We start from the raw sequence: 26,158 nt of genomic DNA, 5'->3' as shown, positions 1-26,158 counted from the left end.
AATTACCAATCTTAACAAAAGTTGTTGAAGATTGTTACAAGGAGACTTGTGGAATTGTAATTTCTGTTAGCTACCAGGATACCAGAACTCCCTCCAACCCTCATACTCCTTAGATTATTTATTATGAACTGCAGATTATACTTTAGTTAGAAATTACTTTAAGAAGAACTCTTCAGGGAGGTTGAGATCTTGAGATTTATCAGTTATGATTTATTATTTACTTTAGGAAACAATCTTTTTTCCTTTATATACTACCATAAACAACTTTTACTGCTTAACAGTATCAGTGTTCAGCTTTCCTAATGAAGAGTAATATGATTTTATTCCACAAAAATAATTTTTCAAATGTTCTTCTTGTATTAGACAAATAGAAATTAACACTCCTCTTTTTTCTTCCAGATTAGTACATTTGACGCACGAAAATTTTCTTTAATGTATATCAGGACTCTTAATATTTACAGTCAGTAAATTATCTCCCTTTTACTGGATTTTAATTGAACAATGCAGATTATTTCAGAAATAGGTGACTGTAATTCTTCATATTAATGACTCTTTCAAATTAATTAACTCAAGAACTCCCTTTTATTTCCCCAAAATCAAACCTTGTGTCAGTTTCCTCCTGAAATAATCTGCATTGTTGTAATAGTGGTTTCCATTTATCTGAAAATGTGGTATGGCAGAATTCTCTTTTAGAAATAGCAACAATCAGGACAGCTATTTGTTCACTATCTCTCATATCACTATTCTCTGTTCTGTGCTACTCCCTCCATTTTAAAGTCTGCTCCTGATGCCCAAGGCATCCCTCTTTAAAATTTGCTGCCTCCACAAAAGCCCTCAGTGTTAACCCACATTTGTAAAAAATACTGGCACACACATAAGAATATTGGCAAAACCTGGTTTTGTTGGTTGCTCCATCCTCTGAATCATCCAGAGCGTTGAGTGTCTGAATTGTTTTCTCTGTCCAGAGTATTTGCTCCACAGAGATGGCATCCCTCAAAAACCCCTGTTAGCTATTAGGATTCTTATCTTCAGTGGAACCAGCACGGATCCATTAAAAGGTGTGTTTGTGACCCCTTGCACAGGGTGTCTACAGAGCAGTGTCGGTTGAGGCAAAGCTGAGGCAGAAGTGTTGGTGTATCCAACCCTGAGATAGGAGGGTTGGTGTAAGGGTGCACACAGGAGCCCAATGGCATATTGGAATCCTGAGGTTGCAGTAACAACTGTGTAGCAGCTTTGCTGGGAACCAGGTTTTGCCTTAGAGCTTTTGGGCTGTTTTCCTTTTCTGTGGTAACAAATAATAGACTAGTGAGAAATCTAATTTTCTTACACAAGATGTAGCTTAAAGCACCTCAGTTTGGGACAACTAAGAGTAATTTACTAAACATACTAGGATTAAAAATTTACTTTTATCCTGAAAATATCTCCCTTTACCTGCCTTAACAAAATTTCTTTTTTTCTACAAACTCTTTGTGGCAACTAATTAATTTATTTTCAGACAAATGTTACAACAGTTAATTGAACTCTGATTTATTTGCTAATTTCTTAATTTAGCAATGTTCAAAATACAACAGCTGGAAAAATAGCAAAACTTTAGTAAATTTGCACAAGTGAAATACTTACTTTTCTTGCTCCTTAATTGATTACATATCAGCTTGTAGTATGCAGTTACCAGTTAAGTAATTCAACTGCTAATCTAATAGTCTGGAAATTTAAAATAGCTTTTCTAATTTATAAACATTGGTATTGTTTTATTGTCTACATAGTCTCAAACACATTATTTCATGAGCTCACATATTGAGGTTTTTGTTGAATGAATTATAGTTGTTCTAGTGACAATTATAGTTAAGGCTGCTGGGCTATTTCTTTTTTAATTGTCTGTTCTAAATTGCTCATATTATTCCCTCAAAACTTTCAGCTATCAGGCTGAAATTTTCTGTGTGTGGGGAAAACAAAATTCTTCCTCAGGCCATGAAGAAGCTATTTCATTTAGCTATTAACAGAGGAAGAGATTTCCTGCAAAATAGTACACTGTGATTTATAACAAAAAATGACGGGGGGTTCTAGGACAGCTGTAGTGCCTGCAATTATTTTTTACTTAGGTTTTTTTATCTGACTACAGTTCACGTTGATAATGTCGGTTTAACAATGACTACATAATATTCTGAGCCCTGTGTGCTTGGCTAATTTAGCTGTGTACTCAAATTTACAGTGGGTTTATTTTGAAGGTGAGGTTTGGAGAGTCAATAGTGAATGGGGCAGGTATCTGCATGAGGCTTTCCCTCATTGTATATGTGGGACAGGGTGCTTCATTGGTATCTAGCTAAATATTCCAGATAAGAGATTTATTTTTTCTCATAAAAAAGTATGAAAAATTCCATTAAAGTACATTAAAATATTGTTCAGGTTGCATAATTAAATATGCAAAAGACCGGGAACTCTAAAATTAAGGTAGCAATGCTTAGCTATCCTCACTTATGCATTTGTGGTATGATTTTTTTTTTAATTACATGTTTGAAAATATTTGAGAGCACAATATAGCATGCACTCTTTTTCTACATAAGAATGGCCATACTGGGCAGACCAATGGTCCATCTAGCCCAGTGTCCTGTCTTCTGACACTGGCCAATGCCAGGTGCTTCAGAAGGGATGAATAGCACAGGTAATCATCAAGTGATCCATCCCCTATCGCCATTTCCAGCTTCTGGCAAACAGGCTAGGGACACTAAGAGCACAGTGTTGAATCTCTGCTCATCCTGGCTAATAGCCATTGATGAACCTATCATCCATGAACTTACCTAGTTCTTTTTTTAACCCTATTATAGTCTTGGCCTTCACAACATCCTCTGGCAAAGAGTTCCAAAGGTTCACTGTGCATTGTGTGAAGTTCATCATTTTGTTCATTTTAAACCTGCTGCCTACTAATTTAATTTGGTGACCTCTAGTTCTTATATTATGCAAAGGAGTAAATAACACTTCCTTTTTTTACCTTCTCCATACCAGTCATGTTTTTATAGACCTCTATCATATCTCCCCTTAGTCGTCTCTTTTGCAAGCTGAAAACTCCCAGTCTTATTAATTTCTCCTCATGTGGAAGCTTTTCCATACCCCTAATCATTTTAGTTGCCTTTTCTGTACCTTTTCCAATTCCAATGTATCTTTCTTGAGGTGGGGTGACCAGATCTGCACGCAGTATTCAGGATGTTGGGCGTACCATGGATTTATAAAGAGGCAATATGATCTTTTCTGTCTTATTATCTATCCCTTTCCTAATGATTCCCAACGTTCTGTTAGGTTTTTTGACTGTTGCTGCTCATTGAGTGGGTGTTTTCAGAGAACTATTCACAGCGACTCCAAGATCTTTCTTGAATGGTAACAGCTAATCTATACCCTATCATTTTATATGTATAGTTGGGATTATGTTTTCCAATGTGCATTACTTTGCATTTATCAACATTGAATTTCATGTGCCATATTGTTGCCAGTCACCCAATTTTGTAAGATCCCTTTGTAACTCTTCACAGTCTGCTTTGGACTTACAAAACTACTCAAGATAGTTATCATCTGCAAATTTTGCCACCTCACTGTTTACCCATTTTTCCAGATCATTTATGAATATGTTGAACAGCACTGGTCCCAGAACAGACCCCTGGGGAACACCACTATTTATATCTCTCCATTCTGAAAACTGACCATTTTATTCCTATCCTTTGTTTCCTATCTTTTAATCAGTTACTGATCCAGGAGAGGACCTTACCTCTTATCCCATGACAGTTTACTTTGCTTAAGAACCTTGCTTAAGAGGGAACTTCTGAAAGGCTTTCTGAAAATCTAAGTACGCTATATCCACTGGATGGATCACCCTTGTCCACATGCTTGTTGACCCCTTCAAAGAATTGTAGTAGATTGGTGAGGCGTGATTTCCCTTTACGAAAACCTTGTTGACTCTTCCCCAGCAAATCGTATTTATCTGTGCATCTGTTAATTCTGTTCTTTACTATAATTTCAATCAATTTGCCTGGTACTGAAGTTAGGCTTACCAGTCTGTAATTGCTGGAATCACCTCTGGAGCCTTTTTTAAAAATTGGTGTCACATTAGCTATTCCCCTGTCATCTGGTACAGAAGCTGATTTAAATGATAGGTTACACACCACAGTTAGTAGTTCTGCAGTTTCACATTTGAGTTCCTTCAGAGCTCTTGGGTGAATTACCATCTGGTCCTGGTGACTTATTACTGTTTAATTTATCAATTTGTTCCAAAACCTCCTCTAATGACATCTCAATAAGGGACAGTTCCTCAGATTTATCACCTAAAAAGAGTGGCTCAGGTTGGGAATCTCCCTCACAACCTCAGCTGTGAAGACTGATGCAAAGAATTCATTTAGTTTCTCCACAATAGTCTTATCTTCCTTGAGTGCTTCTTTATCATCTTGATCGTCCAATAGCCCTACTGGTTGTTTACCAGGCTTTTTGCTTCTGATGTACTTAAAAGGTTTTTTTGCTATTTTACTTATTGAATCTTTGACTAGCTGTTCTTCAAATTCTTTTTTGGCCTTCCTAATTGTATTTTTACACTTCACTTGACAGAGTTTATGCTCCTTTCTATTTTCCTCAATAGGATTTAGCTTCCACTTTTTAAAGGATGCTTATAACTGCTTCTTTTACTTTATTTTTTAGCTAGGGGCATTTTTTCGGTCCTCTTACTATGTTTTTAAATTTGGGGTATACATTTAAATTGAACCTCTATTATGTTGTCTTTAAAAAGCTTTCATGCAACTGGCAGGGATTTCACTTTTGGCACTGTACCTTTTAATTTCTGTTTAGCATCCTCATTTTTGTGTCGTTTCCCTTTCTGAAATTAAATGCTCTGATGGTGGGCTGCTTTCAAGAATTGCCTCTCGTGGATTCCAGAACTTGCTGCTCCAAGAAGCAGTCATTTAAGGTGTCTAAGGTGTATTGGTTAAATTATAGGATCCCTGTCCTTGTATGCTGTGTGTCATGTATATAAATTACTTACATGGATTTTGATATCCACAGATTTGAAGAAGGTGTTTCACATGCACCTTAAAAGAAAAAAATGCATGGTATTGTATTGTAATCCTGAGAAATGTTCAGGTTAATGGCAGGTGTTTCTTCAATAATAATGTTTTTGTAAGAGTTGTAGTATATCTTGACTTTAGTGAGGCTTTTGATACTGTCTCACATGACCTTCTCATAAACAAACTAAGGAAATGTAACCTGGATGGTGCTACTATCAGGTAGGTGCATGACTGGCTGGAAAACTGTTTCCAGAGAGTAGTTATTAGTGGTTCACAGTCAAACTGGAAGGGCATATTGAGTGGGGTCTTACAGGGTTCAGTTCTGGGTCCAGGTCTGTTCAATATCTTCATCAATGATTTAGATAATGGCATAGAGATTACACTTGTAAAGTTTGCAGATGATATCCAGCTAGGAGGGGATGCAAGAGCTTTGGGGGATAGGATTAAAATTCAAAATGATCTGGACAAACTGGAGAAATGGTCTGAAGTAAATAGGATAAAATTCAGTAATGACAAATGCAAAATACTCCACTTAGAAAGGAACAGTCAGTTGCACACATACAAAATGGGAAATGACTGCCTAGAAAGGAGTACTGTGGAAAGGGATCTGGGGGTCATGTTGGATTACAAACCAAATGAGTCAACAGTGTAACACTGTTGCAAAAAAAGCAAAGGTCATTCTAGAATGTATTATCAGGAGTGTTGTAAACAAAACACAAGCAGTAATTCCTCTGTTCTACTCTGTGCTGATTAGGCCTCAGCTGGAGTTTGGTTCTGAGTGCCACATTTCAGGAAAGATGTGGACAAATTGGAGAAAGTCCAGAGAAGGGCAACAAAAATGATTAAAGGTCTAGAAAACATGACCTATGAGGGAAACGTGAAAAAAACTGGGTATGTTCAGTCTGGAGAAGAGAAGACTGAGAGAGGACATAACAGTTTTCAAGTACATAAAAGGTTGTCAAAAGGAGCAGGGAGAAAAATTGTTCTTGTTAACCTCTAAGGATAGGACCAGAGACAATGGGCTTCTTAACTGTCAGTGTAATTAAGCACTGGAATAAATTGCCTAATGAGGTTGTGGAATCTCTGTCACTGGAGATTTTTAAGAGTAGGTTGTACAGACACTTGTCAGGGATAATCTAGACAATGCTTGGATCCTGCCTTGAATGCAGGGGACTGGACTAGAAGACCTCTCAAGGTCATTTCCAGTCCTGTGATTCTATAGTCAAAGTGACTCTATGTAGCATCACTACATAGCAGTCCAACAAACTTAAAAATATTCCAGTGGAAGTGTCCTTTTGAATGTACTAGAACTGATTTTAAAATCTCTTAAATATTTTGTTAATAATTTTAAATTTTCTATAAAACATAGGCATATCAAGGAAGAAAAGATTATTACTTTTTAAAAAGTAATACAGAAAATGACCAAAAGTTTTTATAATAACCTACTGTTTTGATACTTTCTTATTTGGACCAGCGGTTTTGCACTGCCTTTTTATTGCTACTATGTTGACCAATTTAGATTTTGTATAAACTATGCAGAATATTATTGACCAAAAAAGCAATACTAAAAGAATAAATAAAATAGGTAATACTGAGGCAAGGGGGAAAACAGAATGATTGGGAGACACCGTGATTCAAATATCTACCAATCTTAAAAATCTCTAACAACTTTGTTACAAGAGACTTGACTGTTTACTGTTATAGGGCATCTGAGAATGGAAGCATGTTTTAAAAGACTTCACATGGTTTTTGACCATTGTCAATCTGATATATTTTTAAAGTTCTCCTGTATTATTAGAGCTGCGTAGGCAATTTTTAAATCATGCATAGGATAGGGAAAGCTCAGTCGTCAAGGTTCAAATCATGCTATTGCATAGTGGCAGAACTAAAAGCAAAGAAGTCACAAAGCACTACTGATTTTTTTTAAATGGATGTTCAGAGATATTCTAAAGAAAGTGAAAGCTGTCATTTTATTTCTTTAATAGTATGAATCTGATGAACAGGAGAAGAGTGCCTATCAAGAGTATGACAGTGACAGTGATGTTCCTGAGGAGCTGAAAAGAGATTATGTGGATGAGCAGACAGGCGATGCCCCTGTAAAAAGGTAAATGTACAGTTATTTGCCCTTTTGTATCTCTTGCTCCCTGTTTTTTAACCCTTCCTTTTTATTAAGATTTTCATAGAACCAAACACTAGCTGCCAAATAATCTTTAATACTGTAGCCACAATAGACAAGTATGGAACATAGCTCTCCAAAATCAGGAGAATCTGCAAACTGTACAGCATTATCTGACGTTGTCTGCAGTGTTGTAGCCATGTCAGTCCCAGGATATTAGAGAGACAGGATGGGTGAGGTAATATGTTTTATTGGACTAACTTCTGTTGGTGAGAGTGACAAGTTTTTGAGCTACACAGAGCTCTTCCTCAGGTCTGGGAAATACACTGTGTCACAGCTAAATACAAGATTGAACAGATAGTTTACCATAAGTAGTTAGCTCATATTCTAAGGGACCATTCAAAGTGAAGTGGTCCATTAACACCCCTGTAGTCATAGGACAAAAAAGGGGACATGTTGTAATAAGCCATAAATCCAGTGTCTTTATTAAGACCATGATTTTTAGTGTCTAGCAAAGTTCTGAATTTAAGCTCCCAGGCTCATTTTTTGGAAGTGTGCGCAGGTTTCCTTTGAGGATGAGGACTGAGAGGTCAGATATAGAGTGATCGCTTTGTGAAAAGTGTTCACCCACAGGGGATACGGTGTTTTTGTCTTTTATCATTTTCCTGTGTGAGTTCATTTGAGGACATAGTGATTGTCTGGTTTAATCTACATAATTGTTGGGCATTTAGTACTCTGGATGAGGAACAGCATATATTGTGGTAGGCATGTGTAGGACCCATGGATTTTGAAAGTTGTATTGTCGGGGTTGTTGATCAATGTAGCAGTGGAGATATCTGTAGGTTTGCATCTGTTGTTCTGGCAGGGTCTAGTGCCGCTCTGAGTTGGTGTGTCCTGATTTGTGGGGACCTTACGTCTGATAGTGAGATTGAAGAGAATGGGTGGTTTTTTGAAGTCTAGATGATGGGTTCAGGAAAGTTTTCTTTCAGGATGGGATGCCAATGAGTATGGTTTGTCATTGTTTAATGGTGTCCCGTGTGGGTTCCAGTGTGGGATGGTAGCTCACAACAAGGGTTGTGTGGTTGGAGGGGATTTTGTTTAATAGATTTCCATTACAACTTCAACAGCCATCACTCATCCATTAAACTCTCTCTGGAACACTCCCACACTAGCATCAATTTCCTGGACACCACAATCAGCTTCAGCAATGGAACCTACATAAAATCATATACAAGAAATCCACAGATCACCATATCTAACTTCATAGATGCAGTAACCACCCCAATCAGACCTGGAAATCTGTTATCTACAGCCAGGAATTCAGATGCCACAGAATATGCTCTGTGGAGAAAGTCCAGGATATACACATTTGCACACTCAAAACCGCCTTCACCAAACAAGGATATTCCACCAAAGAAATAGATCACATCATGGAATAGACCATCCAATACCCCAAGAGAACTTGCTTCAATAGAGAAATAAAACCCAACAATCTGTAAACAACGAATTCCCCTTTTTGTCCTATGATTACAGGGATGTTAACAGGCCACTTCACTTTGAATGGTCCCTTACAATATGTGCTAATTACTTATGATAAACTACCTGTTTGACCTTGTATTTAGCTGTGACTCTCTGTGTACATTTCACGGACATGAAGAAGAGCACGAAAGCTTGTCTCTCTGATCAGTGGAAGTTGGTCTAATAAAACATATTATCTCACTCACCTTGTCTCAGCATTATCTGAGAAAGAAGCAGTGAATGGACAAGAAAAAAAAGAAGGTAAAGATTCTCATCAGAAAGAAGAACATTGATTAATAGAGCATTAGATATTAACTGATGTATTGATCCTACAGCCTTTGCATGCAGGTAATGACTCCTGTTCAAGTCAATTGTAATTGTGCAACAGATGACTACAGCTTTGTATGCTCAGTTTCAATTTTGGACCAAACCAGTCAGCTTTTAAGTGCTGTAAAATTCCTATATGTATTCAGTTAAATGCTTCCATAGATCAAAAGTATCCGTTTATAATTTCAAACACTTCAGTATTATTTACTGTTTTTATTATGCCAACTCTGTATCATTTAAAACGGGGTCCTCAACCTTTTCCTTTCTGAGGCTCCCCCAGCATGCTATAAAAACTCCAGGGCCCAGCGGTGGGGAGGAGCCTTTGGGGCTTCTGGCTTCAGTCACCTGGTGTGTGTGTGGGGGGCCTTTGGGCTTCAGCTATGGAGGATGGGGCCTCAGGGGCTCTGGACTTCAGCCACTGGGTGGGGTGCTTTGAGGCTCAGGGCTTTAGACTTGTGAGGGCACCAGGGCTCGGGCTTTAGCGGGCAGTGCTGGAGCTTTGGGCTTCGGGCTTCAGCCCTGTGGCTCCAGCTTCAGCTCTGTGGGGGCGCCAGGCTTCAGATGCAGGGCCCCATGGCCTTCTGAAACTGGCTTGCGGATCCCTGGTTGAGAATCACTGGTTTAAAAGAAAACAAATCATTAATTCTCCATTACCCCTGGCACTCTACCAAGGTAGGAATTAATTCATACTCACTAAAACAAAAAAGCATTATTTATTTCTATAGGCTTGCAGGGAAAGTAGAATACTGTCATTCAGGTAAAATTAAAATATTCTTAGTGCAGTTTTACAAAAAAGATATTCCTGTATAATCCTTGAAATTAAGTTCTGCCAAAAAACCCGGAAAGCCTGATGCTTCAATTGCCAAGGGCAACTGTAGCATCGGGCAGCTTAGTGATTCTTGGCCGATCGCTTCCCGACCATGTGGCCAGAAGCAGGAAGTTTGGGAAGCCACCAGCTGAGAAAGCTCCAGTTGCACAGGTAGTTTAAGCGGAGCTTGGCTGGGCCTGCTTTCAAAGAGCCACCCAGGCCCACCTGTAGCTACACCCCTGGCATGTTGCACAAGGTCATACACTCTTTCCAATTCCGTTTGTACACTGTTTGACATACACGGATAATAACTTTTTCTTTAAGTGTTTCTCGAGAAACCCTGAGGAGCAGGAAGAGATCAGATTATAGCCTCAACAAGGTGAATGCACCCATCCTAACAAACACTACACTGAATGTAATAAGACTTGTTGGTAAGTAGAATGGTTTCATGGCTGGTCTATACATACCTGAATATAACTGAAAATATGTTGGTTGGATTTCAAAACATTTTAAAAATCTTTATAGCTAGAAACCCTGAAAATATTAGTTCTTAAACTGACTTTTGGTCATAAGAATATAAATCTTGTGAGATAATATATGAATTTTGAATAGATTAATGTTGCATGTGTTTGTATTGCCTGTGTAATGGATTAATTATACAAAGTGTGGAGTGCATAAGGCCAATAGATATAAAAAGGGCACAGTGTAACATGTTTGTTACGCAGGACTTCTGATCGATTTAACAGCAGCCTGGTTGCAAAAGTAGGGCTTGATTCATTTTTTCACCCTCTAGTGCACGCACATGATTTATATTACCTCATGATCTACCACTAAGAGAGATGTGAACTGTTGCTTGAAAGGCTAATTCTAGTCATATAGGATCATAGAATGTAGGGCTGGAAGAGACCTTGAAGTCATCAAGTCCAGCCCCCTGAACTGTGGCAAGACCAAGTAAAGCTAGACCTAGCAGCCTAGACAGGTGTTTGTCCAGCCTGTTAATTTTTAAAACTTCCAGTGATGGAGATATGAGAACTTCCATTGGAAGCATATTCCAGATCTTAACTACCTTTGAGGTTAGAAAGTTTTTCCTAATGTAACTTAAATTGCCCTTGCTGCAGATTAAGCCTGTTACGTCTTGTCTTACCTTCAATGGACATGAAGAACAATTGATCACTGTTTTCTTTATAGCTGCCTTTAACATGTTTGAAGACTGTTATTAGGTCTCCCCTCGGTCTTCTTTTCTCAAGACTAAATATGTCCAGTTTTTTTTAAACCTTACCTCATAGGCCAGGTTTTCTAAACCCTTTATCATTTTTGTTGCTCTCCTCTGGACTCTCTCCAATTTGTCCACATTTTTCTTAAAGTGTGATAGTCAGAACTGGACACACTTCCCCAGATGAGGCCTCACCAGTGCCAAGTAGAGTGGGACAACTACCTCTTGTGTCTTATGTATGACACTCCTGTTAATATATTTCACAATATTAGCCTTTTCCACAACTGCATCACATTATTGACCCATATTCAGTTTGTTGAATTCAGACCAAATCTCCAATTTGTCAAAGTAATTTTGAATTCTCATCCTGTCCTCCAAAGTGTCAGTAATCTCTACCAGTTTGGTGTCATCTGCAAATTTTATAAGCATACATAATGAAGTGGAGAGTAAAGTCATTCATGAAAATATTTGAATACTGGAACGAGGAGAAATCCCTTTGGGTCCCTGCTTGATACATCTTCACAGTTTAACAGTGAACCCTTGATAACTATTCTTTGAGTACAGTCTTTCAGCCAGTTGTGCATCCATCTTATAGTCATTTAATCTAAAACACATTTCCCTAGTTTGCTTCTGAGAATGTCATGTGGGACTCGGTCAAAATCAAGATAGATCATATCTACTGCTTCCCTACCATCCACTGGGCTAGTAACCCTGTTAAAAGGAAATTAAGTTGGTTTGTTCTTGACAAATCCATGCTGGTTATTCCTTATTCCTATTATTCTCTAGGTGCTCACAATTTTTTAAATAATTTGTTCCAGTATCTTTCCAGATATTGAAGTTAGGCTGATTGGTCTATAATTCTGTGGGTCCTCTTTGTTCCCATTTTTAAAGATAGTACTATGCTTGCTCTTCTCTTGTCAACTGTACCTCACCTGTATTTCAAGAGTTCTCAAAGATAATTGCTGATGGTTCTGAGACTGCTTCAGCTAGTTCCTTAAGTACTCTAGGATGAATTTCATTAGGCCCTGTTGACCTAATTACATCTAAGTTATCTAAATATTCATGAACCTTTTCTTTCCCTATTTTGGCTCAGGGTGAATAAAAATCAATGATTTTTTAAAAATAAACAAAACATTTTATTTAAAACATCAATAAAATACTAAATTTCTCTCTCATTTAAAAAATAACAGTTACAATTAAATCTCATCACAGACATGCTAAACCTACATTTACAGTCTCATAAAAATGAATTAATGGCTCTAGTCTGTCCAGTCTAGTTATCAGCTCTTGTTTCTTGAAAGTTCTGGGCTTTCAGTTTCTGTTTCGGTTTCTGTTTGTCAGCAGACTAAAGTCATGTGCAAAGAAAGACAGGCTGGATAAGATTGTTATTGTTCTTGCTTATGTGGTGGTGGAGCTGGGCCAACCAAGGTAGAGGAGTTAGTTAAAATACTGTCTTAAAGACAGAGAGACAAAGGACAGAGGCAGAGTAGAAAGAACAGTGGAGTGGACTGGAAAGAAAAAGGAAAACATTATTCAGTACACACACAGCTTCTTGTATTCCCCTGCACTTTTGCCACAGAAAAACTGTCATGGCTTCTGGGCGTAAGAGAGACCCTATCTGGGAATATTTCAAGAAATTTCTTCTCTGGGTAAAAAAGGAAAACGTGTCAAGTGTAAGCAGTGCAAGAAGGAGATTCAGGGCCTAGTTGCAAAAATGAAACATCATAATGAAAACTGCTTATTGGGAGAAAATGATGTGGATGAAGATGTGGATGTGTCTGAAGAACAATGTGGATCAACTGGTTAATAACTTAAATAATTCACTTTGCAATGCATCATTCTTCAAGACTCTCCCTATGTCTTTTGGTATAAGTGTGATTTAACAAGTACATTTAACAAGCTGTTTGCTATGTTGGATGTTGCTAGAAAAAAAAAGTTTAGCTTAGCTAATCCTTATGGCTTGTTTAATTAGTTAACTAGATTTTAGAATCTATCACCCAAGTATGCAGTACAGAAAGCTGCAGTAAGAGAAATCTAGATTGCCAGTTGCCACTGAGTGTCATTTTCTTATTTTATATTACATAATACATGCCCCTTATTTTGGAACATCATGGCCACAGACCATAATGGTGATGCCATAAGTATATTCCCTATTTTACTTTAGCATAACTCAGCTTTCCCAAGGGAACCCCATCCTATACTTGTTTTCTCAAAAAACAAGGGCCAGTGAGTTCTATGGGCTTACTCCAAAATTAAGTGCATTCTAAGTGCAATCAGTCTAATCTTTTTTGGTAATTTGGAATCAGATCTGCATCCTTGCTGAAAGAAATGTGAATGATTAACTGAATAATAATAGAGTGAAAGAACTGAGAAGAACGACTATTCAAAATAATTTTTGAATTTTGTTTCAGGATCCTATTTAAGCATAAGAGACTTTGACTGTGACTGTCTGTTTGCAGCAACTTCAAAGTCATCCGTTGGTACTTTTAGCAGTGGTGCTGCAACTAAATGTATTTCATTCAACAGAGTATCAGTAGCAAGCAAAAGATATCAATCATCCAATAAAACCACCACCATGGATGGGTTTGTAGTAAGGACCAGTAAATACCAACAAGACACCATAGATGAAAAGATTGCTTGGTTCATTTATGCCACAAATTCTCCTTTTTTGCATTGTTAACAATAAACACTTAATTGTTATGGTTGAGTCCTTACAACCAAGCTACACTCCACCTGGTAGAGCAGACATTGGTGGAAGGTTGCCAGATACAGTGTATGAGAAGGAACTTCAACAGTGTGCAAGGACATTTGCCAGTTTAAGCCATGATGGGTGGAGCAATGTACACAATGATCCAGTAATATATGCCTGTGTGACAACAGAAGATGGGGTTGTATATCTTTCAGAAACAATAAATACATCGGGAAATGTCCACACAACAGATTATTTAAAAAGTGGCAGTGAAAGCTGTAATAAACTGAACAAAAATTCAACTGTCACATGCGCCGTTTTGTCATAGACAATGCTGCAAATGTAGCAAAGATGAGAAGATACTTAGAAGAAGAAACGGAAGGATGCTCCTTAATAACGTATGGCTGTAATGCCCATTTAATGCATCTTTTAGCCAAAGACTTAAGTACGTCTTCTCCAGGAATAAAAGAAAATGTTGTTGAAGTCGCAAAATACTTCCATAATAGCTATTTTGCTTCAGCTTCACCGAAGAGAGCAGGAGAATCCAAACTAATTCTCCCTCAACAAGTTTGATGGAATTCTGTGGTTGATTGTTTTGCACAATTTATTAAGAACTGGCCTATTCTCATAAAATTTTGTGAAGAAAACCGTGATAAAATAGATGGAAGTATCTCATCCAAAGTATTTAACATTGGATTAAAGAGGAATGTAGAGGATATGCTCAATATACTGAAGTCTATATCCATAGCCTTAAACAAACCTCAGAGAAATTGTTGCTCTATTGCTGATGCTGTCGAAATTTGGAAGGCAATTCAAGAGACACTGAAGAAAGAAATTCCTCACCAGAAAGTTGAACTGCAGGCAGTAAAGAAGCAAATGGATCAAGCACTAATTCCACCTCATTTCCTTGCAAACATTCTCAACTTTAGATATAAAGGTAGATGCCTAACTTCTGAAGAAAATGATGCTGCCATGGCGTGGGCATCTCAAAATCACTCCTCAGTTATGCCAGTCATAATATATTTCAGGGCTGGAACGGAACCATTTAAACAGTACATGTGTACTGATTATGTTTGAACAAAGTCACTCCCCTGAATTGGTGGAAATCATTAGCCAGGCATCTTGAAACACAGTTCCTTCAGTTGTTAAGCCAACTTTTCATAGCAGTAGCTTCCTCTGCCCGCACAGAGAGAATATTTTTATCGTTTGGTGTTATTCACTCAAAGCTAAGAAATCGACAGAGTTGAAAAAGCAGGAAAATTTGTATTTCTTTTTCAGTCTATAAATAAAAATGACAGTGGGCATGGGGAAGATGAGAGCTAGTTGTAGAAGTTTTAAGGACAGCGTACGTTTAGTGTTGTGATGACTTGTCTGTTAGAATTAATAAAAGTTGAAAATTAAAAAAAAGTGTAAGGACAGCCATCAGCTGGCAACTCAGGAGACTACTGCAATTGCAAATGTGAAACATTTATGTAACATTTAAGATTTAGCTTAATAAAATATAAGTGCTATTGTATTTGTGTGTGTGATTTAGTTCTTACCATTCCTAATGTACTGCTGCTGCATCTGCAGCTTGACACAAGTAATGCATATTGTACTATTTCCTAAGTTAATAAAAATCAAGTTATCTAAAAAATTACATAAAGTATACCCTCCTACATGTTGTGAAATGCTGTACTGAGTTGTAAATTAACATGTTTTAGTGACCAGATTTGCACCATTGTTTAAAAAATATGGGATGACGTATCAGTGGGAAACTTGATTTAAATCAAAGATTTTTCTCTTGGTGATTTAAATCAATCCACCCTGTTTTGGCTTGCATTCCTTTCCTTTTGTTAATATTAATTGTGTTGAGTATCTGGTCACTATTAAGTTTGTTAGTGAAGACTGAAGCAAAATAGGCATTAAACACCTCAGCTTTCTTGATGTCCTGGCTCTCAGCGCTGAACACATTTCTCTGAGCCAAGAGACCATTTTCCTAAAGGAAGAAGCAGCTCCAGGAGAAGAGGAGGATCCCTTTTACTTCAAGAAGGATGTTGATAAATTGCAGAAGGTTCAGAGAGGATCCATCAGAATGATTAAAGGATTAGAAAACATGCCTAGACTCAAGGAGCAAAATCTATTTAGCTTCTAGAGAGAAGGTGAAGGGATGACTTGATTACAGTCTATAAGTACCTACACGGGGAACAAATATTTAGCAGCAAAGGGGCTCTTTAATATAACAGACAAAGGTATAACACGATGCAGTGCCTTGAAGTTGAAGATAGACAAATTCAGATTGGAAATGAGGCATGCATTTTTAATGGTGAAGGTTACCATTGGAAGTAACCGAAGTAACCATTGGAACAATTTACTGAGGGACGTGGTGGCGTCTCCATCACTGGCAATTTTTAAATCAAACTTGGATGTTATTCTAAAGATATGCTCTTGGGACTATTTTGGAGAAGTTCTGTGTGTTATAGAGGAGGTCAGACTAGTTGATCACAATGTACCCTTTTGACCTTGGAATCAGTGAGTCTATGAAAACCTGGCCTGGCATCTCCCAGAAACATTTGGAAATTTGATTCTGGAAGGTTTGGAGTAAATCTGGGTGACTAAGGGCTGAAGTGTATATCTAAGTTAACCATACAGTGCAGCCTAACTTAGCTCTGAATGCTGCTAATAAATCATGCCAATTTTATTTTGCATACAGAAAATTTGATTTTTCAAAGTTTCCTAATTCAGTCAAAATAAAATTGGTTTTTACATGAACACTCAAAATATTTCTCCGCAGTGAGCAGTCTTTGCATGCCAAGTGACTACTTTTGACACTAACTGAATAGAACTATTCAAACAAAGATCGTAAGAAACTTTTATTAATAGAGAAGTGTATTATTTTTCTCTCTCTGCATACACAAAATCAGCCAGTTAATTATTGTTCAAACTATTTCACATTGGGCAAATACTAGAAAATATTACCCCCAAAGGTGTAAGAAGAACAGCTAAAAATATAGATATAAACGGAAATATGTATTGTGCCTTAACTTTAGTGTACAAGTTTCCCTATAACAGTAAATGTAGTATAGTATTCCTTTTAAAAGTAATGAAGTATTAATATCATGAGACAGCACTACCATCATTTGCTACTTAATCTTAACTGTGAAGTATGGGGAAATTTAGGTGTATGTGCATACTTCTAAAGTTTTACTGTAAGATTGTTCTTTGAAAATGATTTTGGTACTTTGTAACAAATATTTTTTTGAGAGAAAGCTTTCCATAATCTGGAAAATTGTTTTTGCTGTAGTGGAGGAATGCAGTTGTATTATTTTGGGTAGAAATTCATTTTTAACATGAGTACTTGTCTATTTTCCATTTAAAATGTCATTAGGATTTTTACAATATAGACTTGAAAAATATGCTTGACAGTTTGATTTATGTTATGCACTTTTATGAGTCATCTTTTAGGGAACTGGTGTACAAACTAAGCACCTGTTAGAATGTGTTGATCCAGTGGATGAATCTCTGCACAATGAATATTATCTATGGACAAACTGCTATTCACTTCAGATGTCTGTTTTATTTTAAGAAAATTCAGTCAAGCCTACAAATCTGGCTTTAGTTTACTGCATTTTGTGTCTCTCTCTCACACCTCCTTGCACCATATCTAAGTGGATTCCAGTCAAAGCCTTAAAGTTACATAAACTTTTTATTTTTGTACTTTTGTTTTTCCCCTCCTGGAATTATATTTGATTTGAATATTTTAAACCATTAAGCAATGTTTTTTACAAGTTCTGTAGACTATTAGTGGCTGAACCTGTCTGGCTGTGTTAGTTGTTCCTTATACTTGTAACTGTTTACTGAAATGGAGAAGACCACTTGACCAACAGCCTTGACCCTTTAGTTTTCTTCACTTTTTTGTTTTTCTGAATCATCACTCCAAAGATGTGAAAATAAGTGTATTGCCGGCTTGGCAGTTCTGTGGCAATTTACAGCACTACTATGCATATTTAATTCCAGAGAACTGGACTCTTGATCCCTAGCCAAGAGTTCAGGAAAGGAAGTGGGTTTCATCTTTTAACAGCAGTCTCTGCAGCTAATTAAGGGCATGTTTTGGTTTTTTCAAAGGGAATTTTAATCAGGATTTGGTTGAAAGGATAGTGGCCACAATGTAAACTCTCAAGAAGGTGAAGGTGGATGTAACAAAGCCGTGTTTTGGGGACATTCTGTGGACTCTGGTTGCATGGGACCAGCTAGGGAATGAAGAAGGTATTTGGATTAATGAGGGGTTTTGCAAAATTGACACACACACAAATAGTTCGTATCGATAAGGATTTCATAAACCAGGTGATTTCATCTAACTAGGATATAAAGAGAACCAAATTCATGCAGAACTTTTCAAAGAGTAGCAAATATATGAAGTATGTTGCCATTTAAAACCACTGAAACAACTGGTGTCCTTTCTAGCAAACACAGGGAGGTAAGAGGAACCCAGGGATAAATGTGAGATAGGGATCGGGAGGTGAATTTCCCAAATGGACTGAGACAATTGGTCAACCAACTTTTTGGGGGGGCCCTACAGACTTAGAAATACTTGCTGAACGTGAATGAATATTTGTAACTGTTTTATTTCATGTTTACCTTTTTGTGTACAATATATTGTGGTGGAGGCTGAATGAATAAAACATAAGCAATCTATATTGTGCACAGAAACCGTATGAATGAATTTCTATATAGAATAAAAGTAGGTTCTGATATAACAGTCCACTTAATTTTTGATTTCATACTACCTGTTCAAATCACTTGGTTTTCCTTCAGATTAATTTGTCAATTTGCTTTCCATAGAAAAATCAAAAAGCAACCATTGTAAAACTTGATTTTCACAGATTAAATTAATCCTTGACCCAGTCATGGATTTCGTTATTCAAAAGAATGTGAATCTTGCAGAATACAGTAATCCCAAATATGGACACACCCCTGCCCCCAGAAAGCCCATTAATACAACTAAGATTAGGATTTGGAATGTTGACATACATTAAAAATACTAGAAATTCCTAACTAACCTATAGGCAATAATTTCTTCTTTTCTGAAGATATATTGTGACCTAGACTGTGTGTCTCAGAGGCTATCTTATAGACTAGTCAGTAGTATTAGTTGTAGGAATCCTTATTTTTGTTGATTCAATGCTTATTACTATCCAATTTGAATTTTAGAAAAATCAACACAAAATTCTAAACTGTTTCTTCCTCTGGGCTTCCTAGTGCCTTCTTTCTTACAAACTGAAAGGTTTTTGAGAATGGATTGTCTTTATTTTGTCTCACCTAGGGTTATTTTCTAACTAAGGAATCAGTACCAGTTGTTTCTAAAATAGAGTAGTGGCAAAAAAAGCATTGTCAAAAGTAACAGGAATGGTCCCACATCATCTGTTGGAAGGATGGTGTGGAATCTCAAGACCAGAAAATTTGCAGTTAGAGGAATTAGAAAAAACCCTTAACTATACAATGATCTATTTTCCCCCTCTCTCCTTCATATTGTCATATTGGCCTCTACTATTCATCATGCAGTCTGTGAGAAAATGAGATATTTGGAATTCTTAGATACCAAGGAAATAGTGTACTGATAACTACAGCTATATGAAAACTCCAATACTCTTTTTCAACTCATGTATTTACCCTTTTATTTTTGGTGATTTGAATATTTTGATACTGGTGCAATAAACACTATCTTATATATATTGTAGTTCAGGGAAGCAAAGCAAATTTTGTAGTAACAAATCATCAAGCATTAGGGTTCATCAGTCCAAATCTAAGTGTGGTGTTTTACCTCCAAATATATCAGACATACAGGGGGATTATGCTACTGTTAATAAACTCTCCAGTATACCCATTTTTTTACCAGATGTCTGAACTTCATTTTAGTGCATGTAGGCAACAGTATTGTATAGGAAAGAGTTTAAAAATTGGCATCATTTTAGGGAAGGGAACGAGGAGGAAATGTTCTTGGAACATTTTGTAGTGTCAAGATGCTGAGTGATGTTGTGATAAAGAAATGTTCTTGGCCTCTAAAGATTTTACAGGGACAAGATTGAGGGGGAAAGTGCAATGTATAGTCCATAGTCTCTTAGGTACAGCCCTATACTTTTGCTGTCTTGCATATTTGTGCCAAGCATAGTGAAATTTTGATAATCTAACCTTTCTAGAAAGACACGTCTTTATATCATGTGCAGGCTACATGTGGATTTTGAAACACTGTGTTTTAGCACAAAGGATGAGTGGAGAAATTCAGCCTTTGGAAGTACAGAGTATTCAGACCTCACTTCAGATGACATACAAGGATGATCCATTGCTTTGATTAGGTGTTATCCCTTTGCATTTGGGCATAAGAAATATAAAACACGATGGAAACTTGTCTAAATTTCCAGGTTGCACAGTGTTCTGTGTTTGTAATTTGCTGTTTTTATTGATACAGACATAATTAAACCACTTGTCATTCTAGGCCAAAAGAGTCAGCATTTAATGAAAGTAATCAAACATTAAATAACTGAGTTCTAAATAATAAATATTATGTTCAAAGTCTCCAAAGAACATCAATATTGTTTACACTAAACATAAAAGATGAAGTGTATTTATGCTGGGGAAAAGCTCATAAATGTCTGTTTCACAAGTGTGCATCAATTTCTTTATATTTATGTACCAGTTTAGTCTGATTACTAAATGGGCTCCAGTTTCTTGCCAGTAGACTAGTAAATTAGAGTAACACAGTAGTGAACAGGCCCAAGCTGTATAATAGTTACAATAAAAACTGAGCTATTTAGAAAACTGGAAAGTGGGAATTAATAGTCAGATATAATAGTGATATTTCTCTTATATATCTATAAAATTTTTGTGGCTCTCACTGAAGTCTAATAATTATATTATCAGAAAAATAAGCTAGTTTTGTTGCTCTGCTGGTTCATTTTTCTGTCCATGAAGTCACTATCACAAAATACCAAAATGCTTTGCTTGATTTTTTTCTGTATTACATTGTTAACTTTATCGGTATGTCTACCCAGCAAACTTCTTACAATGGTGTGTAAAGTACCACTAGTCCCCTAGCATGGCTCTATAAATAGTAACATAGATGGTGAGGCGTTGCTTAGGTGAGCAAAGACATACCTGAAGCCTGTGGGTTTGTACCCAGGTATATACCCACGTGGCTCCCCCATCACAGTTTAGTGTCCTGCTGCCTTCCCCTTGCCAGAGCCTTTTGCTGACATATGCAGCTTGCAGTGTGGATGCAGCTTGCTTTTCACTTTGGTTTCTAGCTAGACATACCTTACCCACCACCAGCACTTGTGTGCAGTGTACACATAGCCTATGAAAGTTATGAAATAGTGTAATGCTGCTAACTTTAAGAAAGAAAATTATATCAACAGACTAATGTAAACTCTTTTAGCGTAAGTATTTTCTAACATGCTACTGTTTTAAAGATGTATATATCTTGCTGTTTTGATACATTATACTGAAGTCTGACTTTCTTTGCCAGTTAATATAGAGAAGCTTTTCTGTTCCGATAATCAGAGGGTGCTTTCTGGACTCATCCTTTTATACTAGACAGACTCTAATGGGCACATCAGCAAAAACTCTCGTTCAGCTAACTACCATCCTACCTCCTTTACTATCGACATGAATGTGGCCACAGAGATCCATACATTTGTGACTGCTGTCATAGATTTTTGTTGCGAGCACATAGAATTTAGGAGTGAATCCACAGATAATAAGAAAAGTGAATAGATTGTCTTCTGACAAATGTATGTCAACAGGAGCTCATTACTCCATGCATGGTTCAATGCACTAGCTTCCCACTGAACATCAAATCAAGTTCAAAGTCCTCAAGCACTATTTAGTTCTTAGCAGGGCACAAGGAGAACAAGGCCTATGATTTTGTCCTTCACAGAGTAAGGGAGAGAAAGATAAGAATAGAAAGTTAGTCAGCTCTCTTCTGAGTAGAAAGGAATTGCCTAGATCTTCAGCTTTCTCTAACAGAGAACACTGACTTACATAATTTCTTAAAGGTATCATCACAAAGAGTGTGATATGGATAGAAGAGTGTCTGATCTCATATTATAAATGTCACAACATCTAGGGATAAAAGAGATGTTTGAGTACCATGTAAACCATTTGAACCAAGGCTTTCATATATTAACTCTTCCTTTATGTCCTAGTTATAGATAATAGGTGTGATTCTTTTTCAAGTGCTTGCTCATGTCAATTCCATTCTAGGTGTGTGTGCACCTCTGTGCATGGTTACTGGAATTTTTTCCCCTTAACAGTATCCGTAAGGCTGGCTCTGGCACCCTCTGGAGCCCCACGCACATGTCGCGGTATATCAGACGCCACCAGCCCTACGCCGCCTCAGTTCCTTCTTTCCGCCTGTGACGGTTGCTGGAACTGTACTGCTTGCTATCGCAAGTGCTCCTATTGTTACCTTAAGTAGTTTGTTAGTCTGTAATATTGTTATTGTTAGTTAAGTGCTGTAAATAGTTAGCAGTTAAGGTGAGTGTAGTCCTGATAGGGACCTTCACCCCGTAGTGGGGCATGCTCTGGTCTCCGGCTTTCAAGCCCTGTGTCTCCTGCAGCAAGCCCTTCCCTCTTAGTGACCCCCATGACAGTTGTCTAAAGTGTCTGGGGGAACCACACAGAGAAGTGCAAAATCTATAAGGTGTTCAGGCCATGGACTCGAAAAAAGAGGGAAATCCTCCTGAAGGCCTTACTGATGGAGGCAGCGCTGAGACCAGCCTCCAAGCTGTCCTGCTCTACTTCGGTGCTGAGCATCCTGTCAGTGCAGAGTGCCCCACCAGCACTGGACCTCTTCTTCTTCTCCATCGAGGAAGAAGCAGAAAAAACAGTAATCTGATCGGGGCCGTTCCCCCATGTTAAAGAAGACCAGGGATGGAGGATCGAGTGTGGGACCCATACTGGACCAGTCGGCTGAGGGACAGCAGGAGAGGAACTCGCCATCCAGGAGTGCGAGTCCGCCGAGACAGCCACCTCCAACTCCTGGGAGCGGAAGGGGGCCTCTTCAGCTTGCGGTGCCATCGATGCCAGAGGCATTAGGTAGCGAGGAACCTGATGGCCCTGTACTTACCTCCTACCGCTAAGCCTCTCTCGGTGCTAGCAAAGGAGAAAGCTCCAGTTTCTAGGGGGAAAACTGCGAACCGTCCTCCTCAATGGCTGCACTGCTCCCCCGATCAGCGGCATATATCCCCTTGGCCTAAGTCACTGCAGAGGGCGTCCTCATCGTGGCACGGGTCCCCGAGAGTGCGTTTCTGGTCCCCGTTTCTGGGATGTTCCACAACGGCTGAGCATCATCGACTGCGGCTTCTGCTTCAGCTACCCAACCAGAGCCTTCCAGGCACTCGAATGGTCAGTGCCAATCTTTTTGAAGGTGCACCTGAGGACGGTGTTCCAGTCTCGGGGCAGGATCCTCCCTCCCAACCATTCCTCAACTGTCTCATTCCTTTCCTATCCGAATGGGCCAGAATAACATTGGACCATTGGGTCCTTGGCATCATCTCAGCAGGATATGTCCTACAGTTTTCTTCCCCTCCTCCTCACAACCCTCCCTCCCTGTCCCTCTTCAGGGACCCCTCTTCTGCTTCTTGTGCAGGAGGTGGAGAGTCTTCTCAGACTGGGGGCTATAGAGGAAGTTCCACCAGACATGAAGGGGAAAGGGTTTTACTCCCAGAACTTCCTTATCTCCAAGGCAAAAGGGAGTCTTAGGCCCATTCTAGACCTGCACTGTCTGAACAAATATCTTGCGAGACTGAAGTTCCACATGGTCTCCCTAGCCTCCATCATCCATCCCTTCCTTGGATCCAGGAGACTGGTATGCTGCCCTCAACCTAAAGGGCGTGTACTTCCACATCGTAATCTTCCCTGGCCACAGAAGTTTTCTCCACTTCGTGGTAGCTCGTTCCCACTACCAGTTTACGGCTTTACCCTTTGGCCTCTCTTCTGCCCGAGGGTGTTTACAAAATGCATGGCAGTGGTGGCTGCGCACCTAAGCTGCCAGGGCATGCAGATCTATCCATACCTGGATGACTAGCTGATCAGCAGCAGGTCCCAGTCTCTGCTCCGGAGCAACCTAGAGCTTGTATGCGTTGCCTGCTGCCATCAAGGTCTCTTAATAAGGAAGCAAAAGTCAACATTAATGCCAGTACAGTGGATAGAGTTTATTGGCACAGTTCTCGACTCCACTCAGGCCAAGGGTTTCCTCCCCCAGCCTCATTTCGAAGCGATATCTGGCGTCATTACACATCTTCGCACGTTTCCCATCACAACAGCCAGAACTTGTCTGTAGCTGCTGGGCCACATGGCGGCTTGTACGTATGTGGTGAAGTTTGCACGCCTAGGGCTCAGATCATTCCAGACATGGCTAGCTTCAGTGTATGCCCTGGGCAGGCACTCCCTGGACCGAGTGGTCACGGTACCCCCACACATCCTGTGCTCACTAGAATTGTGGCGAGACCGTCGCTCAGTACTGCAGGGGTATGCTGTTCGAGGAGCTAGCTCCCTCAATCACTTTGGTGTCAGACACTTCAGACTTGGGGTGAGGGGGCCCATATCAGCTTCAACCACAGCACTCGGGATTTGGTCACAGGAAGAAGAGAAGATGCACATAAACGTGAGAGAGCTAAGGGCAATATGCCTAGCTTGCGGGGTGTTCCTTCCCTTCATCTTGGGCAAGGTGTGTAGTAAGGGTTCTGACGGACAATACTGCCGCAGTGTACTATATCAACAGGAAAGTGGGGGCTCACTCACTGGCCTTTTGCCAGGAGATGGTGTGTCTGTGGAACCTTGCAGTGAGCCACGACTTTCACCTCATAACCTTCCACCTCCTGGGCATCAAGAATCACGCAGCAGACTGCCTCAGCAGGTCCTTCTTACCCCACCACAAGTGGTTGCTCCATATGAGGGCAGCCAGTTTGATCTTCTAGAGATGGGGTTCTCCCCAAGTGGACCTTTTTGCATCCAAGCTGAACAAGAAGTGCCATCAGTTCTGTTCGATTCGCAGGCTCAACGACAGGTTGCAGTGCAATGCCTTTTTCTTACAGTGGACAGGAGCTCTAATGTATGCATTCCCGCCCATTCTGTTAATACACAAAGTGCTGCTGAAGATCAAGAGGGACAGGGTGGATGTTATCCTGATTGCACCAGCGTGGCTCTGCCCACATTGGTTCAGCACGCTTCTGGAACTATCAATCGCCCTCCCCACTAGAGTTGCTCTGTTGGCACAATCTCCTCTCCCAGGACGGGTGTCTGCTTCTGCACCCAGATCTGGAGTCTCTGCATCTGATGGTGTGGAGACTGCATAGCTGAACCTTGAAGAACAGGCATGTTCGTTGCAGGTTCAGCAGATCCTGATGGGCAGCAGAAAACCTTCCACTAGGGCTTTGTACCTTGCCAGGTCGAGAAGGTTCACCTTCTGGGCAGTGTCCAAGGAATTCTGCCTGAACAGTCATCGATTCAGGCCATTCTAAATTACTTGCTGCACCTTAAGCTTCAAGGCCTAGCTATTGCTTCATTGAAGGTTCACCTGTCAGCCATCTCCGCATTTCAGCCTCTGATACAAGGGAAATCAGTTTTTTCCCACTCTATGATGGTCAGGATCCTGAAAGGAGTAGAGAGGCTCTACCCCCAAGTTCGAGACCCGCTACCCCCTTGGGATCTGAACCTGGTCCTCTCTTTGAGCTACCTATCCAGTGCTGTTGCTCTCCTGGAAGGTATCTTTTCTAGTAGTGATTACCTCGGCAAGAAGAGTATCTGAGATTAGGGCATTTACCTCAGGACCACCGTACATGATCTTCTATAAGGACAAGGTTCAATCGCAGCCTCATCCTACTTTCTTACCCAAGGCGGTGTCTTGATTTCATAACAACCACGATATATTTCTTCCAGTATTCGTCCCCAAGCCACATGGCTCCAAAGAGGAATGGAGGTGGCACACGCTTGCTGTTAGGCATGCCTTCAGCATTCTACATCGAATGAACTAAATCGTTGTGAAAGACCACGCAACTTTTTGTTGCGGTGGTGGATAGGATGAAATGCTTACCTGTCTCCTCTCAACAAATTTCCTGTCGGATAACTTCCTGCATCATGTTTTGTTATGAGCAGGCGAATGTGCCTCTGCCGGGGATCGTCACAGCCCATTCCACCAGAGTGCAAGCTTCCTCAGTGGCCTTTCTGGCTCAGGTACCTGTGCAGGACATCTGTAGGGCCGCTACTTGGTCATCACTGCACACCTTCACGTCCCATTATGCCATTGTTCAACAGGCACGGGACGACACCAGCTTTGGCAGAACAGTGCTGCGAACAGCTCATCTGTGAACTTTGGGCCCACCTTCAGGTTACTGCTTGTGAGAGAATGGAATCGACATGAGCAAGCACTCGAAGAAAAGACGCTTGCTTACTTACCTTGTAACTGTTGTTCTTC

The 26,158-nt window shown here is 39.4% G+C and overlaps 1 protein-coding gene across 3 annotated transcripts in view; it reads left to right on the top strand.

The window, feature by feature from the left end:
* The window catches only part of VPS50 (VPS50 subunit of EARP/GARPII complex), a 166,128-nt gene that overhangs the window by 97,229 nt on the left and 42,741 nt on the right, over positions 1-26,158 (top strand). For all 3 annotated transcript variants that reach the window (XM_067562199.1, XM_067562198.1, XM_067562197.1), the window contains exons 19-20: positions 7,022-7,140; positions 10,130-10,236. In XM_067562199.1, the coding sequence (XP_067418300.1) occupies positions 7,022-7,140; positions 10,130-10,236 (226 nt within the window). The remainder of the gene's footprint in view (positions 1-7,021; positions 7,141-10,129; positions 10,237-26,158) is intronic.

Source organism: Emydura macquarii, unplaced genomic scaffold, assembly GCF_026122565.2.
Source record: "Emydura macquarii macquarii isolate MOO-44397 ecotype Brisbane River unplaced genomic scaffold, CSIRO-AGI_Emac_v2 contig_2422, whole genome shotgun sequence".
Taxonomy (NCBI): Eukaryota; Metazoa; Chordata; order Testudines; family Chelidae; genus Emydura; species Emydura macquarii.
This window is presented reverse-complemented; position numbering and strand designations above follow the sequence as displayed.